The following is a 27,066-nucleotide window of genomic DNA, read 5'->3' on the forward strand; positions in this document are numbered from 1 at the left end:
AATTGAGACCCTAACCCTAACCCAGACATGCAGAGACAGGTAAGGGAGAGGAGATGCATGGATGCTGTCAACGTACCCTGGGTCCAGTGGCACCGGCAGCTCCGCCTTCTCCCGGAACACCCTGGCATTTGAGACAAAAGGGGACGTGATCAAACAAAACGAGCCTTGGAGAGTCATCGCATTTTATTACAAGCTTTTGCATGTAGATTGCCATCAGCTAAGAAAAGAAGTAAGTATGTTAAGTATGATATTTCTTAGTGGGAGGAAGATGCTTAACTTATTCACTGTCATTGAAAGCTATAGATGTCAAAGTTTCATTTTTACTGGGTTGGCAATGAATACTTTAACTCATTCACTGACTGACAATGTAACTCAAAAATCTATTTTAATGAACCGTTAGTGAATGAGTTAAAAAGTAACGAGAAGATTCGATATGAGAATAACATGAACATCATTTAATTCAATGAATCTGATATGATGCAGCTTTTTGATAAAGGCAAAACAAACAAACAAAACGCCTTAAACAGTTATTTCACAGCCACTGACAGTGGTTGATGACACTAATAGTGTGCAAGCCAGAGGCGCAAAAGAATGTCTTAAGCGCAAAGGGGAGAATAAGCCCCTGAAAAAAATACACAATAAAAAAAAACATTGAATCAAACACAAAAATCAATAGGTATTTTGCTCAGCCATCGGACAGAAACGCACATACAGTGTAGTACAGTAGAAAACCTCATATGGAAGACTGACTTGCAGCAAAATCAAAGTCAATTGTGAAACCTGCGCAGGCTCCTTGATGACTAAATAAGATTGTCCTCAAGCTTCCAAGTGGCTGCCGCATGCTTGACACGATTTACTGATTGCTCAAGGTGCACGTACCTGATCTCCGGGCTTGCCTCCCTCACCGGGAGGACCAGGGGGGCCGGGCAGACCCTGTGTTGACACAAGGTAAGCGTCAACATGTTTATGACCTTGCATTCATATTCGGCATGATTAGATATAATATGTTGCAATGCAAACTAAATAAACATTTTTAGTGATTCAAAAACATGTTGTAAAATTTATTTATGTTATTTTGAATATGTTGAATGCATCTAATGGATTTAAAAAATAAATATATGTGTTTTTAAATTCATTTTTAAGTGTTTTTGTAGGAAATCTTCCCATTTTAGTTTTTTTTTTAATATTTCTGATGGTTTTTGAAAAATCTTGATTTATTAAAAAAATAAAAAATAAAAAATGAATGCAAAAAACTGTCCAAAAAGAGATATACATACTGCTCTTTTTTTAATTAAAATATATATAATGCTTTTTCCCATTTTAAAAGGTTTCTGACAAGTTTCTTATCCAATTCATAAAAAGAGCAAACATTTTAAGTTGGAAAAAAAAAAGTATGTTGGGAGTAAAAACTTTTTTTTTTTAGATTACTTTTTGAATGTGAATTCATGTTTAAAAATACATTGATGTATCATTTTCCCTTTAGATGCTAATGTTGCTCTTAATGTGGTCGTGTTAAAAGCATCCGTGTTTTGTATGATTTGTTTTATTTGTTTTGATCCGAAATACAACATTTTTATTTTGTATCTAAAACGTTATTGGTTTATTTGGAAAAAACAAACAAATTGGATGTATGCTTTTTATTAGATGGATCTGCATGAATAAGACTTTTACCTGGAAGCCAGAGGGACCTGGCTGACCTTGCTCTCCTCTCTCGCCAGCAGGACCCTATAGGAAAAAAAACTAAGTAACCAACTATTGCCATCAAATACGCTTTGGAATAATCCCCTTGATTAACGATCACTCAAATTTCAAATGCGAAGTTGTTATTGACACGTACGGCGGGGCCAGGGGGTCCGGCGGCGCCAGTTTCACCATCTTTGCCCGGTAGACCCTGAAGAGAAGATAAACAAATAAAATAAAGAAGTAAATAAACATTGTTAATGTGCATTTTCCTGCACATGGTTTCTTTTGTTTATGATTTCTTCATGCTTACTCTCAGACCATGAGCTCCAACCAATCCCTTCTCTCCAGATTTGCCAGGTTCGCCCTAAAAAACAAACAGCAAGAACAAGCAATACAAAAGTGAGAGGTCTGCAGTTCAGCAGATGACAATTGGACACGGTCAAGCTTTTCTTGATTAAAAAAAATATAATTATTAATAGTAAAAATAATGATAATGTATACAAATAAATTAATCTTTTTTTTGCTCTGGCTGGGTGGCACATATATGCCTCACGAATTCTGCGCGGCAATATGAGACAGAGCAAGGATATGAGTACTGTATTTTCCGCACAATAAGGCACAACTAAACGCCTTAATTTTTTTTAAAAAGCTGATGGTGCGCCTTATAATCAGGTGCGCCTTATGGATCAATATTGAGATTGGGATCCGTAGATGGGGAATGAAGTGATAAAGTAAGCTTTACCTGTTTCTTTCGTGTGTTTACAGTTGAACAAGGTTGGTCACATTGACATTGAGTTATTATGCTATTCAGCGTCTAGAGTTATTATTGTTATTACTCGGAGTATTACAATATTGTGATTGAAAAAGTTTTCAAATATGTCATTAATTGAGGGTGCGCCTTATAATCCGGTGTGCCTTATATATGGAAAACGTTTTAAAATATGTCATTAATTGAGGGTGCGCATTATAATCCGGTGCGCCTTATAGTGCGGAAAATACGGTAGTTTTCCCAGCACGAAGCCTAAGTGGGCGGTGCCCCAAAAAATATGAAACATACAAATCCACAAAAATGCACATCAAATGGCATAACAGTATATAAGTACAGTAAGTCATACGTTAAGCTTAACGCTATGATAGCTGGCTTACGTTTGCTCCTTTTGGTCCAGGGAATCCCATGACGCCAGGTTGCCCACGAGCGCCCTGTGGGCCGGGGGGACCCGGCCGACCATCTTCACCAGGAGCTCCCTGAACAGTCCAAAAGTCAACTGAGGTGACACAGTACACGTCGCTAACAAGATGGTATGATTAAACAGAGGAATAGGGGAGGTATGATTGACAGCAGTCACAAAATGGGATGGAATGCACTCACAGAAGGTCCAACTTTGCCTTGGGGACCGGCATCACCAGGACGCCCGGTAAGACCCTGCCAGAACATGCGCACACACGGACGAAATCAACAAACACACAGATCATTTGCATAGAGACGAGATGCAAAGGGCCATTGTGGGAATTGAATCGTCTGCTAGACTGCGCGACGAATAAGTTACAACCGCAACAAATGGAAAATACATAAACAACCTTAAGCTGGTGGAACTTGTCCTGATTAGGGATAAAACGCATCCCCGATAAATCATGTTAACATTTCAGACTGCTTCGAATTGGAATTATCACGATCAACACGAGTAGTAGTTCTGCTTCTATATTTATATTTATATATTTTAAATAGAAAATATTTTTTTTTGTAGCTATTGTCATAGATATTGTCATTGACATTGTCCTTAGGAGCCTTTGTGAAAGTGAATATTCATTTGTCTTTGTGAGCCCTGCGATTGGCTGGCAAATAGTTCCGGGTGTCCCCCGCCCGCTGCCAGCTGAGATAGGTTCCAGCAGGCCCCCTTGTGAGAATAAGTGGGCAAAATAATGGTTGGATGGAATATACTTATTAGATATTTGATTGATTTATTTTTTTAATATATTTATCTTCTTTTGCAAATATCCTTTTTAAAAAATTCAAAAATTTCCCCTGCATTTTTTCCATTATAATTGTATTTTTTGTTGTTTTCATCTTTTCTAATATTTGGTCAAATTATTATTTTTTTTGTATAATTACCACAGTCAGGTGGAAACGTTCTATATCAAAATGTGATCACTTTGCATTTTATTTGTCTAAGCCTTCTTAAAAACGAAAGGTAACTGAGAACATTCTTATTTGCAACAGCGATATGGTTTCTTACGGTAGACTAAAACAAACCAGATAGCGATATAGTACATACATAGAAAGAATTGCAATATGTAATATAGTGAACCGTACATAACACATAACTGCTACTTCATACAATGAAGAGGTTAATACAATAACTGGAATTACCTTGGGAAGTTGCACACAACAAAGAATGCAATAATCAAAAATACTTTTTTGAAAAAAAATCTGAAAATGTTCTAAGTTTGATCATATATTTAAATTTTTTCTAATGCTTCTTTATTTTTGTTTAAATATGTTTATAGTTTAGAATACAAATATATTGTTAGACAGTAAAAGCATGATTGGTTTGGCTTACTGTGGACATCGTTGCAAAAACACAAACGATAATCTTGCTCACAGTAATGGTGTGATGAAAACCTTCGTACCGTCATCGCTGATATTTCCCACTGCGGGACTGATAACGGATTGTTTCCAACCATGAGCCATAACTAACAAACGAATGCATTTTTTTGCAACGGCGCTTACTCTGGCACCGGGCAGACCGGACTCCCCGGGGCGGCCCGGGTCACCGTTAGCACCCTTGGGACCACTGGCGCCTGCGGGTCCACGCTCACCGGGGGCACCCTAAAAGAGACAGACAGCGAGTGAGTGAGCACTAAAAACAGGCCTTTCCTTCCACCCCAAAAAAAGGCCACCGGAGTACACGGGCTCTCCTTTTAATGGCGTGAAGCCTTTCATTGACCCGCTGAAGATGAGCAGATTAAAGTCTGGCAGGTTCATTTGAGCGTAAATGAGATTTGTGTGTGGGGAGATCACGTTTAATGAGATTCTGTTGCTGACATGTGAGACATTTGGGTCACCCGTGCAGAGACGGATTCGGAGCTATGCTACCATCTGGTGGCCGTCAGCTGGAAGGACACGCACCGCTGTAAACGCTTAGCCCGGCTATCGTTTGCAAGAAAGCAAAGAGCAGCATTAAACATGCTTTTTTTCCTTTCTTTTTTTTTTTTAAAGCCACACACACACCCTATTGACATAGCGTTCTCATACATTCATAGCATTCTTTAACAATGCAAACTAAAATATATAAAATATATTATAATAATGTATTTAATTTTGCAAACATTTCTTCTTGCCTCAATCATTTCGTCTCGTGGAATTTGTGTCTCATCCCATCCCTAGTAATTCCGGTGCTGACTGTAGCCGTTCATGCTGAGCGCATATGTGATTTATTCATATTATCATAACGCACAAGAAACACAACATTAGTGCATGCATTTATTGGCAAGCATATTCCTGAAAATGTTAATGAGGTGCAAAATATCCTCCTGAAATTATACAGGACATACAAAACAAGTCAAAGTATTACTGTGAGGTTTCTGAGTACTTTAAATGTCTCAGCAAAAATGAGATCAACTTTTTTCTTTTAGCGGGCTTGATATTTGAAGGTTAAGGTCAAATTGAATTGCAGCCATGTCAGTAAAGATAGCGCTGACTCGCAGATGACATTTTGTGAGCATGATAACAAAAAAGAAGCAATTGCAAATTGCAAGCTGACAAGGTTGGACTCCATGGGAGCTAGCGCACACATTTCCTTATCTCACGCAAAGGTTTTTTTAATAAGGGGATATTTCCATGGTCGGCAGACATCACAATCATCGTAGCTCTCTTTTTGGAAATGAGGACATGACTCACCTTAGGTCCAGCCAGACCATCTTGACCTGGGAAACCGCGGTTCCCGGGAGAGCCCTGGAAATGAACCAATATATCATTATGAAGACACTTGTTACTCATTTTCAAATTTCAAACTCAAATAGAACATTTTGTAAAACAAATAACATCTTCGGTGTCACAAAAAAAAATATGCTAATACAGTACTTGTGTTTCATTTAGACAAATTACAGTAAGTAATGACGCCAAAACAAAGATGTTTGTAATTGGACTGCCACCAGATGACAGCAAAACACTTTTTGCTGTTAGACAAAGTTAAGGAATAAAGCACCCATCCCTTCCACTTTTAACATACTATTACGGTCTTAACACACAAGTGCCACTAGAGGATGCCAAACCAATATTTTTTTAGACTGGTTTGGCCCGCCCACAAGTAAAAAGCACAGGGGGGTAAGAAAAAGTGACAGTAATTTATTTACGTTTTTAAATTAGATTTTCTGTCTTTGAGATGGTATTTTATGTATTTTTTTTATGAGTGTGTTACAAAGTTAACAAAAGTTGATGTGGAGAATCTCAGCAAGTAGTCAAAATAATTTGAAAACTACTGTTCATCCTTTTGTTTTTTTTGGTCGAATATGGTAGCAAAATCTTTAGGAATGATTGGTAGAAATTGCCAATAACAATGAATAAAAATACATTTCAAGTCATTATGGTAGACCTTTCAACAGTGGACTCTTAAGACTTTTTTGTGGGTCTCCTCGTGATAAACATGTCTCCTAATTTTTCACCTTGATCTGTAAAACCGGCTTCTGGTGTTGGATTAAAAAAAATCAAAACACAGACTTGGTCACGCAGCAAACATCCAGAGAACCTTCAGACTGCTCTTCAGTAACGCCTGTATCTATTTTAGAGTACTCACTCGCTCTCCATGAGGCCCAATTGGTCCGGCAGCACCGGGTTCGCCTCTGGGTCCTCTCTTGCCCTCTTCTCCTTGGGGGCCGGGGGCTCCCTGAGGACCAGCTGGTCCCTACGCAGAACAGCAATTATTAGCACTAATAAGATAATGATGTCTATTATTCTAAAATAAAATATTATTAGCATCCAAGTCAGAAATGACCATATTTGGACATAAGAGCAGATGCATATTACGCAATCCTAATTGAAATGAGTTTTCCACCGGTTTGTTTAAAAAACTGTCAATCACCAGGCAACAAAAACGGTCACGTGACAGCCCGTCCATCAGCTTTTTTTAAGCTGAAGTATGTTTACAACAGCTCTTGTAATTTAGACTTTATGCGCTTTTAGTGTCTGGGCCGTTTACACTATTGTGTTTGACTGTAGTGTTTTAATGAGCGGAGAAGATCGATGCTATTGGACGCTTGCTGTGTTGTCTATGGCGATGCAATCACAAAGAGCTTGGAAACGTGCTAGCTAGGACTTGTATTAAAGCAGGTTGTTTTCATGGCTTAGGGAAAATGTGACTCCAAGGGTAAATGACAAGAAATACAAATGAAATCCAACTTACAATCTCTCCTTTAGGTCCAGCCTCTCCCTTGAAGCCCGTGATACCTGGATCGCCCTGAAGGACAAAACATGCAAAAAAACAGACCGGCGTTCTCAAATACTTCTCAAGTGGAAATTCATGCATTTTTCCAGATGAAAGCCACTATCTCTGGTGGCTGGATTATGCAGTGATCACGTACAGATGTTCCTTTTGGCCCGAGAGGTCCTGTCGCTCCCTGAGGCCCGGGAGGCCCGCGAGGTCCAGGGAAACCGGGAGCGCCTGCGATACCGGGAGCACCCTTCCAAGCAAAACACTCCATATTAGTTCTTTATCTTCACTTGTATAGGGATATGGCTCAAAATACTCATTAAGGGAGACCAGTAGTGTTTTTCTACTCACAGATGATCCTTTGGCTCCGGGGATACCATCAGTACCTGGATTTCCCTTCAAAGTATAAAACACTCAAGTAAGCATCCCAGCATTAATGATAAACCATGATGAACAAGTATTTCATTTCAAATCACTCACAGAAGCCCCGGAAGGTCCGGATGAGCCAGGTGTGCCGGACTCTCCACGGGGTCCCTGTGCTCCCTCGGGTCCACGAGCACCGGTGGGACCAGCTTCTCCCTGATGGGTGACATAAAGAAGAGGTGAGTGTGGGCTCCCATTGGTGGCATGCATGGGAAACAATCGCTGCACAAATACTACGTTTTTGAAGAACGTTTGAGTTCAAAAGATTTGCATTTAATCTTAATTAACTGTAGTTAAATTATTTTGAATATTTATGTACAATATGTTTGAATTTAATCTTCCTTTTTTGAGAATCCCTGAAGTACACAATTTGTTCTGTAATGTAGTTTCTGTTAAATGGAGAAGGTTTAAAATGGCTCTGAACGCATTTGCATAAAATCAAATTATTTCTAATTAGATGTTCGCTTGGTCTAACCTTCGGATCCATGCAGAATCCTCAAACGCTGTTACTTTGTTTGGATCCATCCAACTCATTTAATATTTTTGTAATAAAACTGAGAAGCTGCACATAAAAATTGTATTTAATTCGAACATTTTATTCAGATAATCTTAGCATTCATTGACCACATTAAAAGTGCCGTCTTGGCAAAATATAATTAAGTAGCACTGCTCTACATACACCCCATCACCAACAGCTTAAATTTACGGGAAATATCATGAATGCAAATATTTTGGAGCCCTGCTCAAATCACTGTTTGTTTGTGATTCAGTGCAACAATTTCACTTGAATTTTTTTAAATCGTTTTGTTTCGAATACTCATATGCTAATGCTAGTTAGGTGCATTTTAGTTAGCATTTTAGTACCATCTCACATTGCACTTAAATATAATCTTGCAGATGATGCTAAATGAAGTTCCCTTCTTAAACTTGCTTGACCCCTCCCCCCTCTGGAGTGTGACATAACTACTAGAGTGTAGAAAAAAAAAAAGGCTGAGAAGTAGATGGATAGAATTCCTCTCGCCACATGGTAGATTGATGTTATTTCATTTCGTAGCCACCGGTTAGTGAAGATAATTGTTAAAACTGGAAGTTCCAGCCAATCTGTGATTCATTTTGAGGGCAGGAAGAGCTTTGAGGTGGATATTTTTAGTTTGGGTTTATTCAGCCGAGGTTCCAAAAACTGCTTTTGTTTCTCTTGGGTGCTTTTAGCGCTTAAATGCGGTGCATCGAGTTCTGAACGGGCTCATTTAGCTGCACTTCTATTACAGTGTCTGAAGGATTAGGAAGGCGATTTTCAGACCTCGTGCTCTTTAAACATGACCACAGGGAGCGGGGGAATACAGACCCAATATCACACAGTAGCATGATATTCTAAGATTATCATTTTTTTTTTCCTACAGGGACAACATGTGACGTCTATTACTAACCGGAGTGAAAACGGTAGTAAAGTCATAATAACAATCGATATTTAAAATAAACATAACACTGGAAGCAAGAAATCTGTCAAAATTGCTGAATGACTCTACCTCATAAATAAGAAATTTATCTTAGTATAGTAAAGTGAAAGTCAAGTAAAATATTGGTTGCAATAATATTTTCAATGTGGGCCTTGGCAGTATTCTGATTATAGCAGACTGCCCTCTGTGCACTCTGTGTGTCCTCTGGACACACAGAGTGCACAGTCAGGCTACACAAAAGGTCACAGATATAACACCGCGAGGTTCATGATTGCCAACTTTTCCAATGAGATCTTCCATTCGTCAATTTCCCAAAGACTGAGAAGACGGCGGAGCATCAATGTCGAGGCCCCTGAGGCAGCTCTGAGTTCTACCAGACTGTCTGCAAATTCCGGAAGAATAAATCAGTGTTGAGAGGGTTGTTGGGGGGGGGGACATGGGTCCAAGTCCAAGTTTCCACACAGACAGACGCTTTTAAAGTGCTTTTCAATGCAGCACAGCTTTCTCTCATTTCAAAGCTTGACCACTTGTCTTAAATATAATATCCCTGCGATCAGAACTTCTCGACTGGACTCAGAAACCTTTTCTTGTCACAAAGGAACCGATTATTACAACTTGTTTCTGTGTTAGACTGCAAGGGTTAAAAAAAAGAAAAAAAAAAGGAAAACAGATTGGCAGAAAATGAAATTTGTTTCTATGAGTTGAAATATTTGATGTCAACACAGATTACCGGTTGCTGCTCCCTTCACTATAATTATTTATTAACGATCACTCAAATCACTTATTTATCTATTTACAGGGACCATATTACTTAATCAGTCATTAGTCATCCAATAAACAAATGAAAAAGGACTATGCTCTTTAGACATGTCACTGAAATATTCATCTAGAGGTCAATGTGTCCACAGAGAACCAAAGCGAGTGTAAGCAAATAATAATAATTTTCAGCAATGTCGAGACTGACCTTTGAACCGGGCGAGCCAGGGAAACCCGGAGCTCCAGAAGGCCCGACCGGGCCCTACACAAGGAAAAAAAAAAAGTGGATAACATTTTAGATGCGCGCATAAAGCAGGTGGGAAGTCACTTGAATTTCCTGAACCCTTCTTTTTATCTGAATGGGATCGCAAAGCAGAACCAAATGTGTGGAATTTTCTGGAGAATTGCCACGGGAAGCTCAGCTGGGGGGTTTGAATTCTTTCCATGCAAAAAATATTGGATGTGAATAAAAATGAATGGATTTAGCAAAGGAGCTAACCCGATGTTCCATGTTATTGCTTTTCCAATTATGCATCGCAATATTAAGTGAGTGTTTTATTTCACTTCAAACCCCAATCGAGTATTATTACGTAATACGCTGTATGTAAATTAGCACATTTCAAACGAAGAAAATATCCACATTGATTCCTATCTTTTTGTCTGGTGCTCTCTCATGAAAATCACGCATCAGACTTTGACTTATTTTGCCTTTTAAAGTCTTGACAATAATCTACTTAAGGCATTAAAAAACACTTTCCTGAAATTGATTGTTATTTGATTTGAATGTGAAGCGGTATACTTCACAAACTTGCTTTCTTGCATGCTTCATATTAAGCAACATCCTAATTGATTTCAGTATAAAGTTTCCAACTTGACCAACTCCCAGAATGCAGCCTTATGATAAACGAGGTCATCCTTAACATTGGATACCTACCGGGGGACCGGCAGGGCCGGGCAAACCATCATTACCACGGGCACCCTGAAATAAACGAAACAAATGTTGAATAAAATATTGATCGCTGATGAAAGCCATTTTGAAATCATTTTGAAGCACTCACAGCAACGCCACTTGGTCCGGGACGCCCCCTCTCGCCAGGCAGACCTCGGGGTCCCTGGGGAAGTGACAATCGTTAAAACGGGACTCTTTTGATATAGGCGACCATAGCTATTAAAGCTGCAATATGTTTTTTGTAGAGGATAAAGAATACATGCTTGTGAGTGTCGTTATATGCTGTTTCTGCATGCAAGTTACTAAATGGTTTGAATGATTTCAAAATCACGCTAATTTTGTGGGCTTATCTATGGCGTTTAGCATTGTTTATTAGCATTTAGCTTGTAAACATTCATAGGACAATTGGTTTTGTTCAACGCAATGTGCGTACTTCTCGTTTTATTATTATTTTTCAAATAACTCTCAACTGGAGGTGGTAAACAAAACAAAACAAAAAAAAACAAAACAAAATATATACAGTATATAAAAACATATTGTAATGAGCAACCACATACCATTGGTCCAGGAGCTCCACTTTCTCCAGGAGCACCTGATTCTCCCTGCACAAATTTTTTTTACATAAGTTTATGATGGCTATTACTAGAAAGGACATAAAGACACAGTTGAATATATTTTTCAATAGTCAGATGTTATTCCAGATTAAGTCACTTTGGGGGGGGGGGTAAAAAGTGCTCTTTCCAGAAGTGGAACATGTAATACTGTATAGCCAAAAGGCTACTTGTATTTCCCCCAATTTATTATGTTAGAAAAGTAAAAAAGTCACAATTTCTTCATTCAAAAAGTAAAAGTACACAAGTATAAGTATATTTTACCATACCGGGCCATACATGATTTTCAGAAATAAAAATGACTTTTCATATACTATTTATTAGGACATTTTACTTCAAATAAGCTCTGAAACTCCTTTGTAATAATGTGGTCCTAAAGGTTGAATGAACCAAACAGATGATACCGTACCTTTGCACCTACAGCACCGGTCTCTCCTTTAACCCCATCAAGACCAGGGTATCCCTACATAAACAGACAAAGGAAACATAATGAATAAAGCATTAAACAGAAGTTGGAAATGAAGAAGAAGACCATGAAGAGGCTGACTGACTCGATGTCCCTTGATGCCAGGCAGGCCGGGCGTTCCGGGGAAGCCGCGAGCACCCTGCAAAAAAATCGCAACATGAAGGCGATATGCTTGGAGTTGTTGGCACAGACACGCAAACAAAAATATACAGTATTTGTCATTAAAAAAAACAACATACTTTTTAAACAATTACAAATAGGTAATTTTGTGGCTGATGCCTCACAGGCACCGTGTTTTATAATCAATGTATTATTTTTTCAATTGCAGGCGCCTGCAAACATTTGTAGTTAAATAACGACACTCACCTGCGGTCCGGCAGGTCCACGCTCTCCTGATTTTCCAGGTTTGCCAGCCTCACCCTAAATTACAAACAAAAGTGAAAAAAAATACATGTACAGTATATATAATAAAAACACTGTCAATGTTGTTTGCCTTTGTAGTGTTGTTTCTGCTCTCAATTAGAATTATTGGGGGAATTCGTTTTCCAAGAGGATACATTGTGACAATTAATGTGTGCTCCCACCCAGTGGCTCAAAAGAGAACTACATCATGGTGCTTAGAAATAAGAACCTGCTGATAAATTAAAACAAATTCATCTAGTTTTTAAAGGACCATGTTCTGAAAAACAAAACAAAAAACACAACCCTATAATACTGTAGTACAATAACTAGTAAGTAAAACATTGAGCAAAAAGAGTCAAACACATTTTTTTTAATCCCTAATGTGATTTTAAGCAATTTATGTATTCATTAAAAACAATGATTTTCAAAAGTCTAACAAAAATGGCAAATATTTATAAAAAAATTAAAATAATTCCAAAAAATAATTACTGGTAAAAAGGAAAAGACACTTTAACGCATAGTAGAAACGAAAAAGGAGTACTTTTGTGGGATTACTGTGCATGGACCGCTCAAACTAGAGTCTAAAATTTAATTTTGATGTAATTCAACATGGTAGAAAAAAAACCCTTGATATTATTTAACTTTGAGGTTGGAACATTTGTGTTCCGGCAATTAGAACACCAACACCAACGAGTGGAAATCACTGTTCATCAGATTACCTTCATGCCTTTTACTTGCAACTTTTGAACACTCACATCATCTCCAGGTTTTCCAGAAGGTCCTGGGGGCCCACGAGGTCCCATGGGACCCTGTAAATGGTAAGGAAACAAGCACAGGTATGAGACTAGGATAGCATGGCATTGTGCAGCTGTCCAGCTTTTCCCATTTGGTAAGCATTGATTTTAATCACACATAATGATGCGGCGGCAAGGGGGAACAGCAAACTAATCCCAAACACCACAGGGGAAGATTAGCGCAGCCCCCGGGTTCAGTCTACCTGCTGAGGGATTGGGGAAAGCACAGCCAGGGTCGTGTGATTTCTGGAAGCTTCATTTGGGGTAAATAAAAGGAGAAGGAAGAGAGGCGTGCAAGGGAAAATGACCGGGAGACTTTGTCTACTAGCATAAATCAATAAAAGAGAAACACAGATGTTATTACAATCTGCACGTGGCCACTTGTGGAGCTCAGAAGTCGAGCAAAATGTTGAATTTGTTTAAGTAGTTGCCGTAGGGAGGAATAGCAAATGGGATAAAGGTTGGTTGTGCATTTTTTGCTGTGATATTTAATGCGATGATGTGTTGAGAGATGTACTTTAATGTGCGTGCAGGCGGGAATGACACTCACAGATTGTCCAGGCTCTCCGGCCTCTCCTGGGCTGCCTTGGAATCCTTGAGGACCCTAGAAAAAGACAAAAACACATGTTAAAAATATCAGTCATAATAAATACCGCTAATAAGTACTGATCCAATGTGTTGTTCTCTGACCCAGCAAAATAATAAATAAATAGAAATCAAACAAAAACTAAAATAAAACAGCATAAGATAAAAGCATATGATCTGTTTGTCTTCTCATTTACTGTAATTAAATGCTATGAACAAAGTAAATGAAAACAATGAAGGTAAAAATGACTGATTCTAACGTGTCCTCTAAAACTCAGAATTCATTTACAGCCAAGTAGCAATGCCACTGACTGCCTCTTGGGCGCAGTGATGAGTAACATTTGACTGACACAAAAATGCACTGTATTTTTCACTCACCTGTTTCCTCACGCGTTTATGTGGAGCAAAACCAATATTTAAAAAAAAAAAAAAGAAAAACGGGAGAAGTCTCCATTCCTTGATAAATGCAGTACACATAACACATGACTGTATATTATAAAATACAAGAGAAGGGGAACTACAGTGTTTATTGCTTAAAGTGATGCATTCTGGGACTTCACAGGTAAACTTTCCAACCTGGGCAGCTGACAAAGTATTAGCTAGCCTTAAACACAACCAGTATGTCAAATTGAGAGAAAAAAAAAGCAACAAAAAACAAATGAAAACGAGACATATTGATCACAGCACTTCCATGCTTAGAGAAAGACCTACAAAGTTTGACTGTGTGATGTCCCAACACAGGTCCCAAGACGTAAACATGATATTAAAAAAAATTTAGATTATAAATGCTAAGTTTTGCCATGGCAATGAAAAGTTTCAGCCAAGACAAACTATCTTAAAAACATTTCAATGATATCCATAGTGTTTTTTTTTTTTATACAACAAATTCATATCATCCATTGTGTTTTTTAAACAATTATACTAACATTAAATGCCATTACAATGCTAACAAGTAGTAATGATAGTATCTGTTTTAATAGCAATGGATATTTTATCACAAGTGGTGGAGTAATACAACCTAACAACATGTCCGTCGTCTATTATGGATGACTAATATTACAGCGTTTTACTGAGCCAACTACAGTAGCGGCACTTATGTCTGTCTTACTCTATTATACAGTACTGGCATCCATGTTTGAAATGCAAAAAAAATTAAATAAAATAGACCGAAATGCATTGTTGAGTAAACAAATAATTTAAATCCACAAATATTACAATGTAGTCTACACACAGGAGTTTGTCTTCCTCCTGGAAGCACCTGAAGGTTTCCAAAAATGAAACATCTCCCTGTACTGTACAGCAAGTCAAGACGCGTTTGCGGGCATCGCCTGCCTAATGCTTTTTTTTTCTGCGGGCTAGGAGGAACCTGTGAGGCCTACGGGTGAGGAGGAAGAGGTGAAGAAGACGAGGGCGCCAGACATAAATTGTCAGGTGAAAAAAAAGCTGGGAGTATTCCACTCCTATGCACTTTGTAAACACATAGTTTGTCCTGGATGTGTTACCCTCAGCAGTTCTTGTTGAGAATAATCATGTGCGTTTGTGACGGTAAGTGACTGCAAAGGATATACTGTAATGTGAGTACTTACAGGAGATCCAGTGGGTCCAGGTGGTCCTCGGGGACCCATTGGCCCCTGGAAAAAGAGGACAATACAATCAGGAATAAACAATATTTGCACATTCGTTAGGTAAAGATAAAGGACAAAGATAATGCTCAGTTTATGACTTTTGCGCCAAACACTTGAAATGAGATATGCACTACTGTATGTCAGTAGTCAACTGTGGTTAAGATCTTGATTGACTTAGGGTCTTATGAGGCGAAATAAAGGGATGTGAATCAGAGCGAGAATGATGATGGCAACAGATTTGTGGAAGCCAGCTATCCTCCAAGGAAATTGCTTGATGTTGACAGCTCAAAGAATGATTTGCGGCAAGTGTGGCGTGTCTCATGCCAGCCTAAAAGCCATGGACATCTGGCAGTCCAATATTCCCCATTTAATATGAAAAACAGATCCAAGGAGGGTGTAGTTTTTAATAAGTAAATCCATTTTTTTCGTTAAGCATATTTTGATTTTTTTTTTTCACTCCTGTACAGTGAAAATGTCTTTGGCACACAACTGAGAGGTGTCAAACCATCCTGCCAAGTTTCAGTAATTAAAAAACTGCCAAAGATATTAAATGAGGCTTTAAAATAGTAAAGCTTTCTCGTCTACTGCGAAAGAAATCATACATTAAGTTGCGTGTTATCATTATGTGTTTATTTCCTGTCTAGAACAACGTGTACTGCAATCCACCGCAGTTCTCGTTCATCTCACCCCATTTCTTAGAAAAGAGCTGTCGAAGCAGAAAAGTGCAAACAGGAACTTTGCCCCAACTGTTGGTTTAGCGCCGCTGCGTCTGCCTACTGCCGTTGGGCTATTGTTATGTCTTGTATTCTACAATGCTTTGCTAAACGAAATAAAAAGCAAACAGGGCAACGGATCACTGACAGGGGCAAACACGGAAGTGTGAGCTTTGCTGTCCCTCGCGAGAAGAAAAGTCAATCTTGGCTGGTGTGAGTTCACTATTTTACAGTCTCGTAGCAGCCAGAAATCTTGTTTCACACAATGCTTGTATTTGTCCCTTGACTTTTAAACTTTTTCATTGCGATTTTTATGCTCTCATGCCACACAAGGTACTCAAAGCAGGAATTTAGGGTGGATTTTCAGGGTGTAGGCATAGCTAGCTAGCTAGCTCACTAACTGCACATTGCATTTTTTTTTTACACCCACAAAATGACTTGAATATTATTATTGTGATAGTTATAAAAATTATTCCACCTGTTTAACCCTAACCAAACATCAGCTTTGATCACCCCCACAGCGGTGCAGACCTCCTCTACTTGTTCTTGAAATCAAGCGCACAGGGATAAACCCGCCTCTTCACTGAGTTACGGTATGCAAGATTGACATTGTTCTGATTAACCAGAGCCGTAAACCTCCACAATTCAGTATAACGTAGTTCTGGGTCTGCACATACATTTGTAGCAATTATCCTCGAACATACAATACCAAATTCAGAAACAAATGTCCTAATTCACTTGACGGGGTCTTTTAGGTGCATACTTTCAAGGACTAATTCTACTTTCAATAGTCTTTTTTGAACTCAACTTTTGGTAATTCTTCTACCAACGTCTGACTCGGTTTTGCCCCCACTGTATTTGAAACACCTTGTCTTCTCAGGCCTCAAGCTACACAACCTCAAAAAATCATTAGAAATTCCACAGTGTCATCCACCTTACTTGCATAGCTCCACGCTTGATTATTCAGCAGTATGTTTGAACTCTGCGTGACTTTTAGTCGGCGACGTGGAAAAAGAAGGCGAACGTGGGTCTAGTGGTTTGCCTCAGAAGCAGGTGAGATTCCTGCGACTCATTTCTCTTCCTCTCAGCCTCAATTTCAACCCCCAAGAACACTTAGAATGCTAAACCAGAAAATCACATTCTGTGAAGGCGATGAGCCAAACACTCACTTTGGTGAAAACGACATGTGGAATTAAGCGTTAACAATGTCTTTAAATCGGCAGCACGTCTGCCTCACGGGTCGGCCATTTCGGTTTTTAATCTGGGCTCCAGCATTCCCGTGTGGACCTTGCATTTTCTCATTGCACTTGTATGAATTAGCGCTACAACAAAATGGATGGAAATTCTTCAAATATTTTAAGTCAAACATATTCTCTCATGAATGCGCCTTTCAGCATCTTGGCCGAGCTTTGAAATAAAAATAAAAAACTATATATAAATCAAATAAATAGAGCACAGTGCTCGGCAGAAGTGCATGAAAGTCACTTTTGAGTAGAAGTGGGAAGCCTTCAGCATCATGGCTAGATGATTATCAAAGGTGCTCTGTCCAGTCAGAACTTCTGCATATACTATGTGTGTGTGTTTTTGTTTTTTTGATTAAATGCTTCGCTTGCAGACTGTATAGGAGCCAAAGTAAAGTTACTGGTCTGCTCCTGAACTTTTAATTCCGTCTTCCAGAATCTTTGTAGGTCAAATAAGCTTCTTTACTTGAAAACCTTGTGCTTTCTTCTCCTTCCTTGATCATTTTAAATCCCGCTCATGAGGATCAGGTGTCCATCATGTGGAGCTTCTCCCGATTCCAGTAGGTCAACTCGCATCCAGATTTTGGCGTTTTGCTCTTAAGCTTTGTGACACGTTAACGAGCTTTCGCAAAAGAAAAGATGAGGAAAAAGAAGAAGGGCTGGCTCACCATAGGTCCTTGCATCACACCCATCTGAGCACCACCGCCGGCCTTCTCGTCAAAGCCGCCTGCCATTTGAGCAGCAAAGTTCTAAAAAAATAAATAAATGCATTATTAACAAGACATAGAACAAGGAATCAGCCAGCCAATTTATCTGGCTGATATTAAGACTTATATGTGCCACTTTTAGATCCTCATTTACACAAATATTTGAAAAAGCAAAACAAAACATAAAAACGACCCTGAAAAAAGTTCCGTACATCAGATTAAATGATTGTTCTGTGCTTTATTGTTCTGTGTTTTGAGGATTCATCATGATGAAGAGAGTGCAAGAGCAAATTCCTCACTGCTTTATGCTAATCTTTAAAACATGTCTATCTTTTATTTTATTTGTAGATTATCAATCCACTGACATTGAAAGAGCACTGAAGTTGCTACAGTTAATGCTTAACTCTCATTTTGCCCGGAGTTATGAAGATTAAAGTCATCCAGCGTTTCAAGGTTACCATCCATCTGTCTTGCACAAAGAATCTCGTTGTTTTTGTATTAGCCCCCCCATTTTTAAAAGCTCCTTGTTCACCACCCCCCTCGCTATAGTTACAATACCCTTTTGTCCTCCAAAGAATGATAAGAATTTTAGTTTTTTTTTTCTGTCGTTTGTCCCTGAGCATCTCGGGACACTTACTCCGCCAAGGCCAGGGGGTCCATTAGGTCCTGGTGGTCCAGGGGGGCCAGGGTTTCCGGGGGTGCCAGGTTCGCCGTCTCTGCCACGGGGACCAGGTGTTCCCTGGAATACGCAGAGAAAAATGGTTACTATACTGTCAATGTTCATGCAAAAAGTTGCTTGTTTGGTGTCCGAAAACATTTCTAATTTGTTTCTGTTGTTTTGCTGCCATTTTCTTTTAGCAACTAAGAGTTGATAATAACAATGGATGCACTGTATTGCTATAGCATAAAATAAGCTCTTATACCATACATTACAGTCAAAATCATAATAAAGTAGGTTTGAGACTTCCCCATTTCACGCCACAAAAACTGTAAATTGTTGTTCATTCACTAGGTAGATGTAATAGTTATGTCAAAGCATATCGTATTTCATGCATTGTACATACAGTGCAGGGTAGACATTTTTGGCTAACGGTGACATTAAATGAACACGTGGTGAACCACCACTTAGCATCATGTTTCAGTTTGTACTGTTGAAAAAATATACAAATCTAAAAGGTTTGTGTATTAACAGATTTTTTTCACTATAACAGTGGACACGGCGCGACGTGGATCAGTGAGTGGTAGAGGTTGTGGATTCGATCCAAAAATCCTTCGATGTCAAAAATCCTTCAGCAAGATACCCAACACCCAGCCGCTCTTGATGTTGCATCATCAGTTCGTAAATAAGCAGTCAATGTAAAGCACTTTGAGGGCCTTAGAGGCAGATAAGTGTTACAAGTCTATAATTTCCATAACTTCTACATTTTCAGAGACTCGTGCAAAATGTTCAATGTGATTGCCGAAACAGAATATACGGAAACATAATAATAATTTAAAACAAGAACAAATGTTTGATTTTGTCCATACCCTGCATTTAGCAGACCAGTGTGTGAGGCATGACAAAATCATGTACATACTGAATGGCAAAAAAAAATGGAACAAAATTTAAGAACCACAATCTATAACACTTATTGACCTCAAAGTGACATTAATTCATGATGATTAAATGAGTTTGATGAGGACATCCGAGTCATGTTCTGGTGATGTTCACCATTGATGTTAATGTCACAGCTAAGTGTGAAAAAAATATGCGAACAAGACAGCTTATGTAGATTTGTCATACAGTTCACAAAAAGTACCCGTTATAACATTTGCATCCTTATACCTAACTGTTAGTGCTCTAGGACAGTGGTTTTCAACCTTTAATCAGTGATGTACCCCTTGTGAAATATCTTTTCAGTCAAGGACCCCTTAAACAGTGCAAAGCGTTTTTGGGTTGAAAAAAAAGAAAAGTCTGATTTATTAAACTCAAATTTCATTTGTATTGGTCCCCCCCCCCAAAAAAAATGCAAATAATGTCGATAACGCTATGCTGCTGGTGGCTAAATATTCATCATGCCTCAACTTTGACTTTGTAGAATAATGAAAGGGAAGAAAAGTGTAAATATTCTCTTTATGGACATGTCCAAAAAGACAAATGGTGATTCATGAGGTTAGGACCAGACGAGGCCCTAATGCATGTGCGGACAGAACGCAAGAATGCGCTGAGAGGCGGCTGGCCATGTGGTAGATACGCATATCAAAAAGAAGTGTGTTTAACACCTTGATTGAAGTTTGTTGTGTGGCCACAGCAAGGCAACTCGTTTTTGCATTGAGAGCCACTGACAAGCCCGCTTGTGTTCAACAAGCCGGGGGGACCAAACCGCTTAATGCAAATGACACATGTGTGAATGAAAGGCTGCCCTTCTGCACGTCAGTCCATCCCACCTCAAAAGGTAAAGCAACTTTATTTATATAGCAAATTTCTTACACAAGCTAACTCAAACGTGCTTTAAAAAGGAGCACGCTGTGCCTGCATCTATTAAATAAATCAAATTAAGCAGACTGACCCTCTCTCCCTTTTCTCCTCTTGATCCGCGCTGCCCCTGCTCTCCTGGTGGGCCCTGAGAGAACAAGTCAGGTTAGACCGAATGAATGAATGAAAGATAAAATTATGAATGGGAACGAACCATTGGGCCTGGTGGTCCTCTTGGTCCTATGACCTGTGTTGGAAGAGAGAAAAGAAGACATCGGTTAGTAAATAGGGAAATAGGGAAGTCAATCTCAGTAGGAGTTTGCTGCTATTTATTTAGAGCAGCCAAATAAAATAGAAAGAATGTAGAATGTTAAACTAAAAAAAAACAAAACAAAAAAACCTTAATTTACTTTACAAACATACATTTTTAAAACCTAGGGGTGTCAGATTATAATAGGTAAATAAATAGATGTAGTTAAAGCGTTACTTTGTTAAATGGTATGAATGTAACTTTTTAATCTCCAACTTCATGCTTTCTGTATGCGGATTAGATCAGTTTTTATGCATCGGGCTTCTTGTGCTGGACTTGTTGGGGGTCGGAAAATGAAAGTCAATCATGATCTAAGTTGGACACTAAAAACTGATTGGTTATCATTGAGTTTAGCATAACCTGACAGGCTGATGTTGTGGGTGGGAGGCCAAGACCGGGGACAGAAGGAAGATATGAAAATGGAAGAGCATGTGAAAGTTGTCGGTCTAATGAATGCGAAATTTAAGTTTGAAAAATGCCCAGATGGAGGTAAAGTCACATTCATTTTTTGTATATAGGAGCTTGCTTACCACAGAAGCAGCTCAAGTTTAGCCTACCACATAAATACAAAGCACACAGCTCTGACTCTACTCACACCTAATGATTGCAACAAAGAAAGAGACGTAGCCAAACTAAGCGCGACAATACCCTGCATGAGAAAATCTGCTGCAGACAGGGTGGATAACGTTTTATTTTAAACTTTTTTTTAAATTATTGGGCCACTGACAGGAAAACAAAAAGAATAAAAATCCGTGGATAATGTGTCACATTTCTTGGGGATTTATTTCGCAACATCTGGAAATGTGGGAAAATTCTGACAATGGGGACTGACCTCAGGATAGCTACCAAGATGTTTGGGATTGTGTCAGTTGTTTTGAACATGGGATGATTGAAATAGACCAAGAAACCAGGAACAAGAATGCTACCTATAGAGAAATCATTTTTGTGCATAATAACTTTGGAAATATGCTTATTGTCCATGGTAAAACATCTATCAACACCAAGCAATGTTGTTTTGCGGAGCTTGAAAAGCTTTCCACATTTTGGATGTCTTGACAAAACATTTCAGTGAAAGATAGGATAAACAATTCCGTTTTTATTTGCCGCTGCAAATTGGCATGAGCTTATAGGGGCAAAGCATTTCCAGGTGGCCAAAGCCAACAATCGGGCCTTTCTATTCCAATGAGAGCATATAATCCTGTCTCCTATTTGGAGGCATTCACTTACATCGGTTATATCTCCGGGTTCGCCTTTCTGGCCCTGTGAGATGAATCAAAACAAAGAAAAAAAAATCAATAACAATAGAATGAACCCGTTACGTGAATGACATTGATTGTCACAGACGCAAAACTCACCTTAGCTCCAGGTGTTCCTGTAACGTGGCAGTAGAGATGAAAAACAGAGTTCACGCGGGTTAATAAACAGTGCAAAAAACAACAACAACAAAGAAAAACATCTGAAACTTCTAGAGCTCTAGTTTGATACACAGTTTTTTTTTCTCTACTTAAGAGTTCCCTCGCACATAAGAACCTGCAAAAATGAGACGGTTTAAAACCCCTAATTGCCCATTTGGATATTGTTGACGCTCCATCTTAAGAGCAAGAGTGTCAGAGCAGAAAGCTGATGGGCAGCGGGGGTGATGGTAGAAAGCACAATAAATAATACAGGGTGACCTCAAAAATGTACTCACTCTGACAAGCCGTTACCCATGTATATATATATATATATATATATATATATATATATATATATATATATATATATATATATATATATATATATATATATATATATATAAAATATTGACATTGAGTTATTATGTTCTTGAGAGTTTATGTTGCACTATATGGTATAACTTACTGTTAAAAGATAAACTGTTACGGAAATACTAATAAAATAAAACATCAGACAGCTGTTTATTCATTTTGGGAGTGAATGGAGCTGTCAGAAAGCTGGTTTGTAATCTACTAATAAACTTTGACTGCTTCTACTGTTGCGCCTTATAATGCGGTGCGCCTTATATATGGAATTTTTTTTAAAAAATATGTCATTAATTGAGGGTGCGCCTTATAATCCGGTGCGCCTTATATATGGAAAAAGTTGTAAAATATGTCATTAACTGAGGGTGCACCTTCTAATCCGGTGCGCCTTAAATATGGAAAAAGTTTTAAAATATGCCATTAACTGAGGGTGCGCCTTATAATCCGGTGCGCCTTATAGTGCGGAAAATACGGTAATGAAAACACAGTATCTAATATCTTCAAGAAAAGTACGATTGATCTTTTTCATTCGTGTTGATCTTTGATTCCAAACACTTGTTCAGGAACAATGTTTATGATACATTTTAATTAAAAATGATGTACAAACTGTGCAAGTGACAGTGGAAAACAAAACATTAAATACAAGTTGTTGAATTGTTTTTGATGAACATTTAGGCGTACTATCTACTGTTTTGGAACCTTTGTCACCATTGTGGTACTTGTGGTAAAATTTGAGGTCGATTTAAAAAGTTCAAGAACTGCTGGCCTAACAAAAACAGCTTAAGCAGTCAAAGAGTGAGTACAGTTTTTGGGACACCTTGTATAAAAACTTAAGCCTAGCTTCTAAAGGGAGAGAAATACTCGCACTGTCCAATGAAAAAAAAAAAAAAAAAAACGCTTCCGCATGGTGGAACAGTGGTTAGCATTTACGCTTGATAGTTCTGAATTTCAGGTTTGAAATCCAGGCATTGGACTCTATAGAGTCCAACCATAGGTATAAATGGGAATGTTGTTTATTCTTACCATATACTGTATAGTAATTGGCGGGTGACCAGTTCAGAGTATAAAACACCTTTTGCTTAAAAGCAGCTGCTTTTCATTGGACAGTGACACTTATAAAAAGGGTATTTCCTCATCTTGACCTGAGAAATTCTACTGCCAGTCAATTTGAAGTAAACTAGTGCACAAAGAAGCCCAATTTAAAAAAAAAAATGTAATTTTTGTTAACACTGATAGCAATGGCTGCACCTGCTGCCATTATGCGTTGCAAAGTTAAGAAGCATAAATCGCTGGCGTTGGGCCCAAACCTTCGATGTCTTTTTGGCAACATTAATCATTTTCAAAAATCTACATTATTCAAGGTTGGAATATATTTGTTATTGCATTTATTTATGCAAGTTAATCCCAAGAGACCCGAAACAGGGATTTTTTTTACAACAATAAAGTGAAATTAACTATTATTAGTAATAGTATTAGGTATTAATGTGTAACGTAGCAATATCCTTGTTTCTGAGTTTATAATGTCCGACTGCATTTGAATGCACCGTTCGTCTGGTCCTCAAATTAGCAGCTAGCGGAGATTTGTGCCGTATTTACAATGACAGCATAACTGTGGTTTCCTAGCATCTATAATCTGCGATTGAACGTGATTTTTTTTAATGGTGGTGTGTTGATGTTATTAGCGATGTAACGCGATGGCAACAATTGTATGCTCTTGCATTGATGCTCATGTATTATTTAGTGTTTATTTTGAAGTTGTTTTACGTATGACGTGTTGCAAATGGCCTCCTCTTTTTGACGATGCAATGTTAGTAAATGATCAGACGTGTGAGTCTGCTGAAACGAGATGATTTCGATCATTTGTATAAGATTTTTGCCCAACGCCAGCAATATGAACTGAAACTATAAAAGCACCTTATTCAATCAACAGGCACGCGTTTGATTTCACTCATGTTTCCCCATGGGGACTCTGCCCCCAATATAAACCTCATTCATGAAACCCTGCCACACTTTTCTCCCCACATCTCGCACGCAAAAACTCAAAAATGAGTGAGGGATGTGGAGAGGAAAAGCGAAACTGTGTCTCCTTGACATGAGGTATTTCTTTTAATGGCTCCCACATGTTTTTTTTTTGTTTTTTTTTACACCGTGCAAAGAGTATTACGGCAAGGTGGGGCCTAGGTGAGCTTGTGGAAAATAAATGAAAAAAAATGAACTAGGGAAGCATTGCAGTGAAAATTTTTTTTTAAGTCATGTCTTTACTCTGAGGGGGCAAACAGAAAATACGGATTTTTTTTTCCACTTGCCTCAAAGTAAATGACATGATCCTGCAGTGGATGGGTAATTTATTTATAAGAGGATTGAGATAAATAAATTACAACCAATGGGCGGCGAAGGGTCAGCAGCGCAGATGGGGCAACACTCTCCGAATGGGATTTCAGGCTTGGGGCAGCCTCTGAGCTCCTCGCAGACTATTTCGTCGCACAGGACCGTGCCGGTGTCGCACACGCAGATGCGACACGGCTCGGGCTTCCACACGTCCTTGTCGCTATAGCGTTGGCCATCCTGCAAGCAGCTAAGGGAATCCTCCTCTGCGGCGGACGAGGGGAATGAGATTAAGTGAAAACATGTTAACGTTGTGCTACAGGTGCATCCCAATAAAGGAGTACTGTATATTATAGTCAAACTCAATTCATCTCGGTAGTTCGATTCAAAAAGCTGAATTACGCTGAAAACAGTGCTTTTTAAAAGATGAATTACGACATCATCATTTCAAAACTGAAAATCATTCTGATCATTTTTTTCCCCTGTCATATTCTAATTTCTTGATATGAGATGAAAGTCATACTCAGCAAAAGATTAAATCACAAGAAACACTTCTCTATGTGTATGTCTTTTTGAATTGAACGACTTACATAAATGAAGTTTGGCACAATATTCTAACGTCAGAGTGGACACTTTTCCAAGGACTCACTCATAATTCTAGTGGCAATTAAACATGACTAATAAATGCCATAAAAATAAAAGCTTGCATTTAAAATATTTAGGATTTTTATTCAGGGTTACGGGATTTAACGTTTTTTGAGCAAGTCTTAATGTGAACAAGAATTAATACATTTTGTTAGGCTTAAAGGTAAGTTTGGATGAACTTAATGACAATAAAGACTTTAAATACGACTTTTTCAAAACAGTTGTAATATTTCTGCATTCTTAATTTAAAGTATGATGAGGGAACTGTCACAGTTTAAGTAGATTTCAATTATGTTTTCTGCTTTTTATCTTTGAAATAGAAATATCTATACAAAACTGGAATATTTTGACATATAGTACAATCTGAATTGGTTTATTTTGTTTGTTTTGTCTACTTTGAGTACTGAAATTAGCTGGCAACCAGTTCTGGGTGTAACTCGCCTACTGCCCAAAGACAGCTGGGTTAGGCTCCAGCACGCCTGCGATCCTTGTTTTTTTTTTTTTTTGAATTGAGGCTTATGGACCAACGGGTGTCCTCAGACCGCAGTTTGAGAAGCCCTGTTGCAATTCATTGAGATGCACCTGTATAAGTAAAAGTAGAAACGGCAGGACACACCAGTTGGACCTTTTCATACACACATCATAAGCGCTTCATCCAACACGTATGTGACATGTGACACATGCCTGATAGCTCAAAATAGAAGAAAAATATTACATGAACCTCTCAGTGTGATGACATCCACCACTGCAACCACGCCAATGAAAACCAAATCCAAGCATTATTACCTTTACAGATGCAGGTTTGTACACGTGTGCCTAATCTTGCGGCCCGCCACTCAACACTAAGAAATGTATCACTCAAATGAAGCCCGACATATATTGTTTAATCCAAAATGATTCACAAAATTTTAAATTCTTTTATATGTGTTGATTGTTGTCAAATTTCCGAATGGCTGAGACCCTAAGCGGCTGGACTGTAAGAAGTTCATTTTTTCTTCATGAACCGGGAATACAGGGCCTACACCTTAAAATCCATTTACGAAAATCTAAAAAATTAATTGATATAAGACTGATGAGTTGGTGTTATTTTGCATTATGGCTGTTGGATGACCACAAAAAACAAACCACTGACTAACTACAGCATACATTTAAGAATGGGTTAAATAATATGTGCATGGAATGTTAAGTTTGAATGTAAAATTATTTCTTGACGTATTTTTTTTCCACCATACACAAATAAACCACACATTGGGTCAGTTATGAAATACATTGGTTTTAACGAATACCAACCAGGACTCTTGAATCGCTTTACCGTCAACCTATGACATGACCACTGGGTGGCAGCGTAATATTGCAGCATTGAGCTTTACAGGAACTCACTATACAAGCGCCGGAGGCCACGAGAGAGAGAAAAAAAAAGTTGAATATAGGCCTGTTGTACATTTATTGGACATGAGAGACAGACTTGGCATTCAGACGTCATCTTGCAAAGCCAATCTGATGCCTCTGAGTGCTGCTACTGTACGTTAACCCCCCCCCCCCCCCCCTTTAACAATAAGCATGTTGGTCTTTTGTAGCTGATTTCTCCAACTCACAGATGCTTTGATTGCATGTGCGACTCATGGGAATGGATGCAAAAAAAAAAAACCCACACCCCCCAACCTGTAAATACAGTAGCTGTGTTTACATTTGGAAACATGCTCAGGTGGAGGTGACCTGAAGGCCGCCTGGGT

At 38.6% G+C, this 27,066-nt stretch overlaps 1 protein-coding gene across 2 annotated transcripts in view; it reads right to left on the reverse strand.

Moving 5' to 3' along the window:
* The window catches only part of col2a1b (collagen, type II, alpha 1b), a 41,209-nt gene that overhangs the window by 11,704 nt on the left and 2,439 nt on the right, over nucleotides 1-27,066 (reverse strand). Inside the window, exons 2-32 of one of the 2 annotated variants that reach the window (XM_088422950.1) lie at nucleotides 24,745-24,954; nucleotides 21,959-21,975; nucleotides 21,831-21,863; nucleotides 20,508-20,540; nucleotides 20,388-20,441; nucleotides 18,476-18,577; nucleotides 17,800-17,880; nucleotides 15,139-15,183; nucleotides 13,518-13,571; nucleotides 12,929-12,982; nucleotides 12,138-12,191; nucleotides 11,857-11,910; nucleotides 11,715-11,768; nucleotides 11,252-11,296; nucleotides 10,804-10,857; nucleotides 10,680-10,724; nucleotides 9,954-10,007; nucleotides 7,590-7,688; nucleotides 7,461-7,505; nucleotides 7,261-7,359; nucleotides 7,083-7,136; nucleotides 6,477-6,584; nucleotides 5,582-5,635; nucleotides 4,412-4,510; nucleotides 3,053-3,106; nucleotides 2,830-2,928; nucleotides 1,994-2,047; nucleotides 1,838-1,891; nucleotides 1,672-1,725; nucleotides 880-933; nucleotides 77-121 (exon numbers count right to left, since the gene is read on the reverse strand). In XM_088422950.1, coding sequence (XP_088279076.1) covers nucleotides 77-121; nucleotides 880-933; nucleotides 1,672-1,725; nucleotides 1,838-1,891; nucleotides 1,994-2,047; nucleotides 2,830-2,928; nucleotides 3,053-3,106; nucleotides 4,412-4,510; nucleotides 5,582-5,635; nucleotides 6,477-6,584; nucleotides 7,083-7,136; nucleotides 7,261-7,359; nucleotides 7,461-7,505; nucleotides 7,590-7,688; nucleotides 9,954-10,007; nucleotides 10,680-10,724; nucleotides 10,804-10,857; nucleotides 11,252-11,296; nucleotides 11,715-11,768; nucleotides 11,857-11,910; nucleotides 12,138-12,191; nucleotides 12,929-12,982; nucleotides 13,518-13,571; nucleotides 15,139-15,183; nucleotides 17,800-17,880; nucleotides 18,476-18,577; nucleotides 20,388-20,441; nucleotides 20,508-20,540; nucleotides 21,831-21,863; nucleotides 21,959-21,975; nucleotides 24,745-24,954 — 2,015 coding nt within the window. The remainder of the gene's footprint in view (nucleotides 1-76; nucleotides 122-879; nucleotides 934-1,671; nucleotides 1,726-1,837; nucleotides 1,892-1,993; nucleotides 2,048-2,829; nucleotides 2,929-3,052; nucleotides 3,107-4,411; nucleotides 4,511-5,581; nucleotides 5,636-6,476; nucleotides 6,585-7,082; nucleotides 7,137-7,260; nucleotides 7,360-7,460; nucleotides 7,506-7,589; nucleotides 7,689-9,953; nucleotides 10,008-10,679; nucleotides 10,725-10,803; nucleotides 10,858-11,251; nucleotides 11,297-11,714; nucleotides 11,769-11,856; nucleotides 11,911-12,137; nucleotides 12,192-12,928; nucleotides 12,983-13,517; nucleotides 13,572-15,138; nucleotides 15,184-17,799; nucleotides 17,881-18,475; nucleotides 18,578-20,387; nucleotides 20,442-20,507; nucleotides 20,541-21,830; nucleotides 21,864-21,958; nucleotides 21,976-24,744; nucleotides 24,955-27,066) is intronic. The other variant, XM_088422951.1, reaches the window with a different exon arrangement.

This window comes from Hippichthys cyanospilos, chromosome 9 (genome assembly GCF_059441005.1).
Source record: "Hippichthys cyanospilos isolate Australia breed blue-spotted pipefish chromosome 9, RoL_Hcya_1.0, whole genome shotgun sequence".
NCBI lineage: Eukaryota > Metazoa > Chordata > Actinopteri > Syngnathiformes > Syngnathidae > Hippichthys > Hippichthys cyanospilos.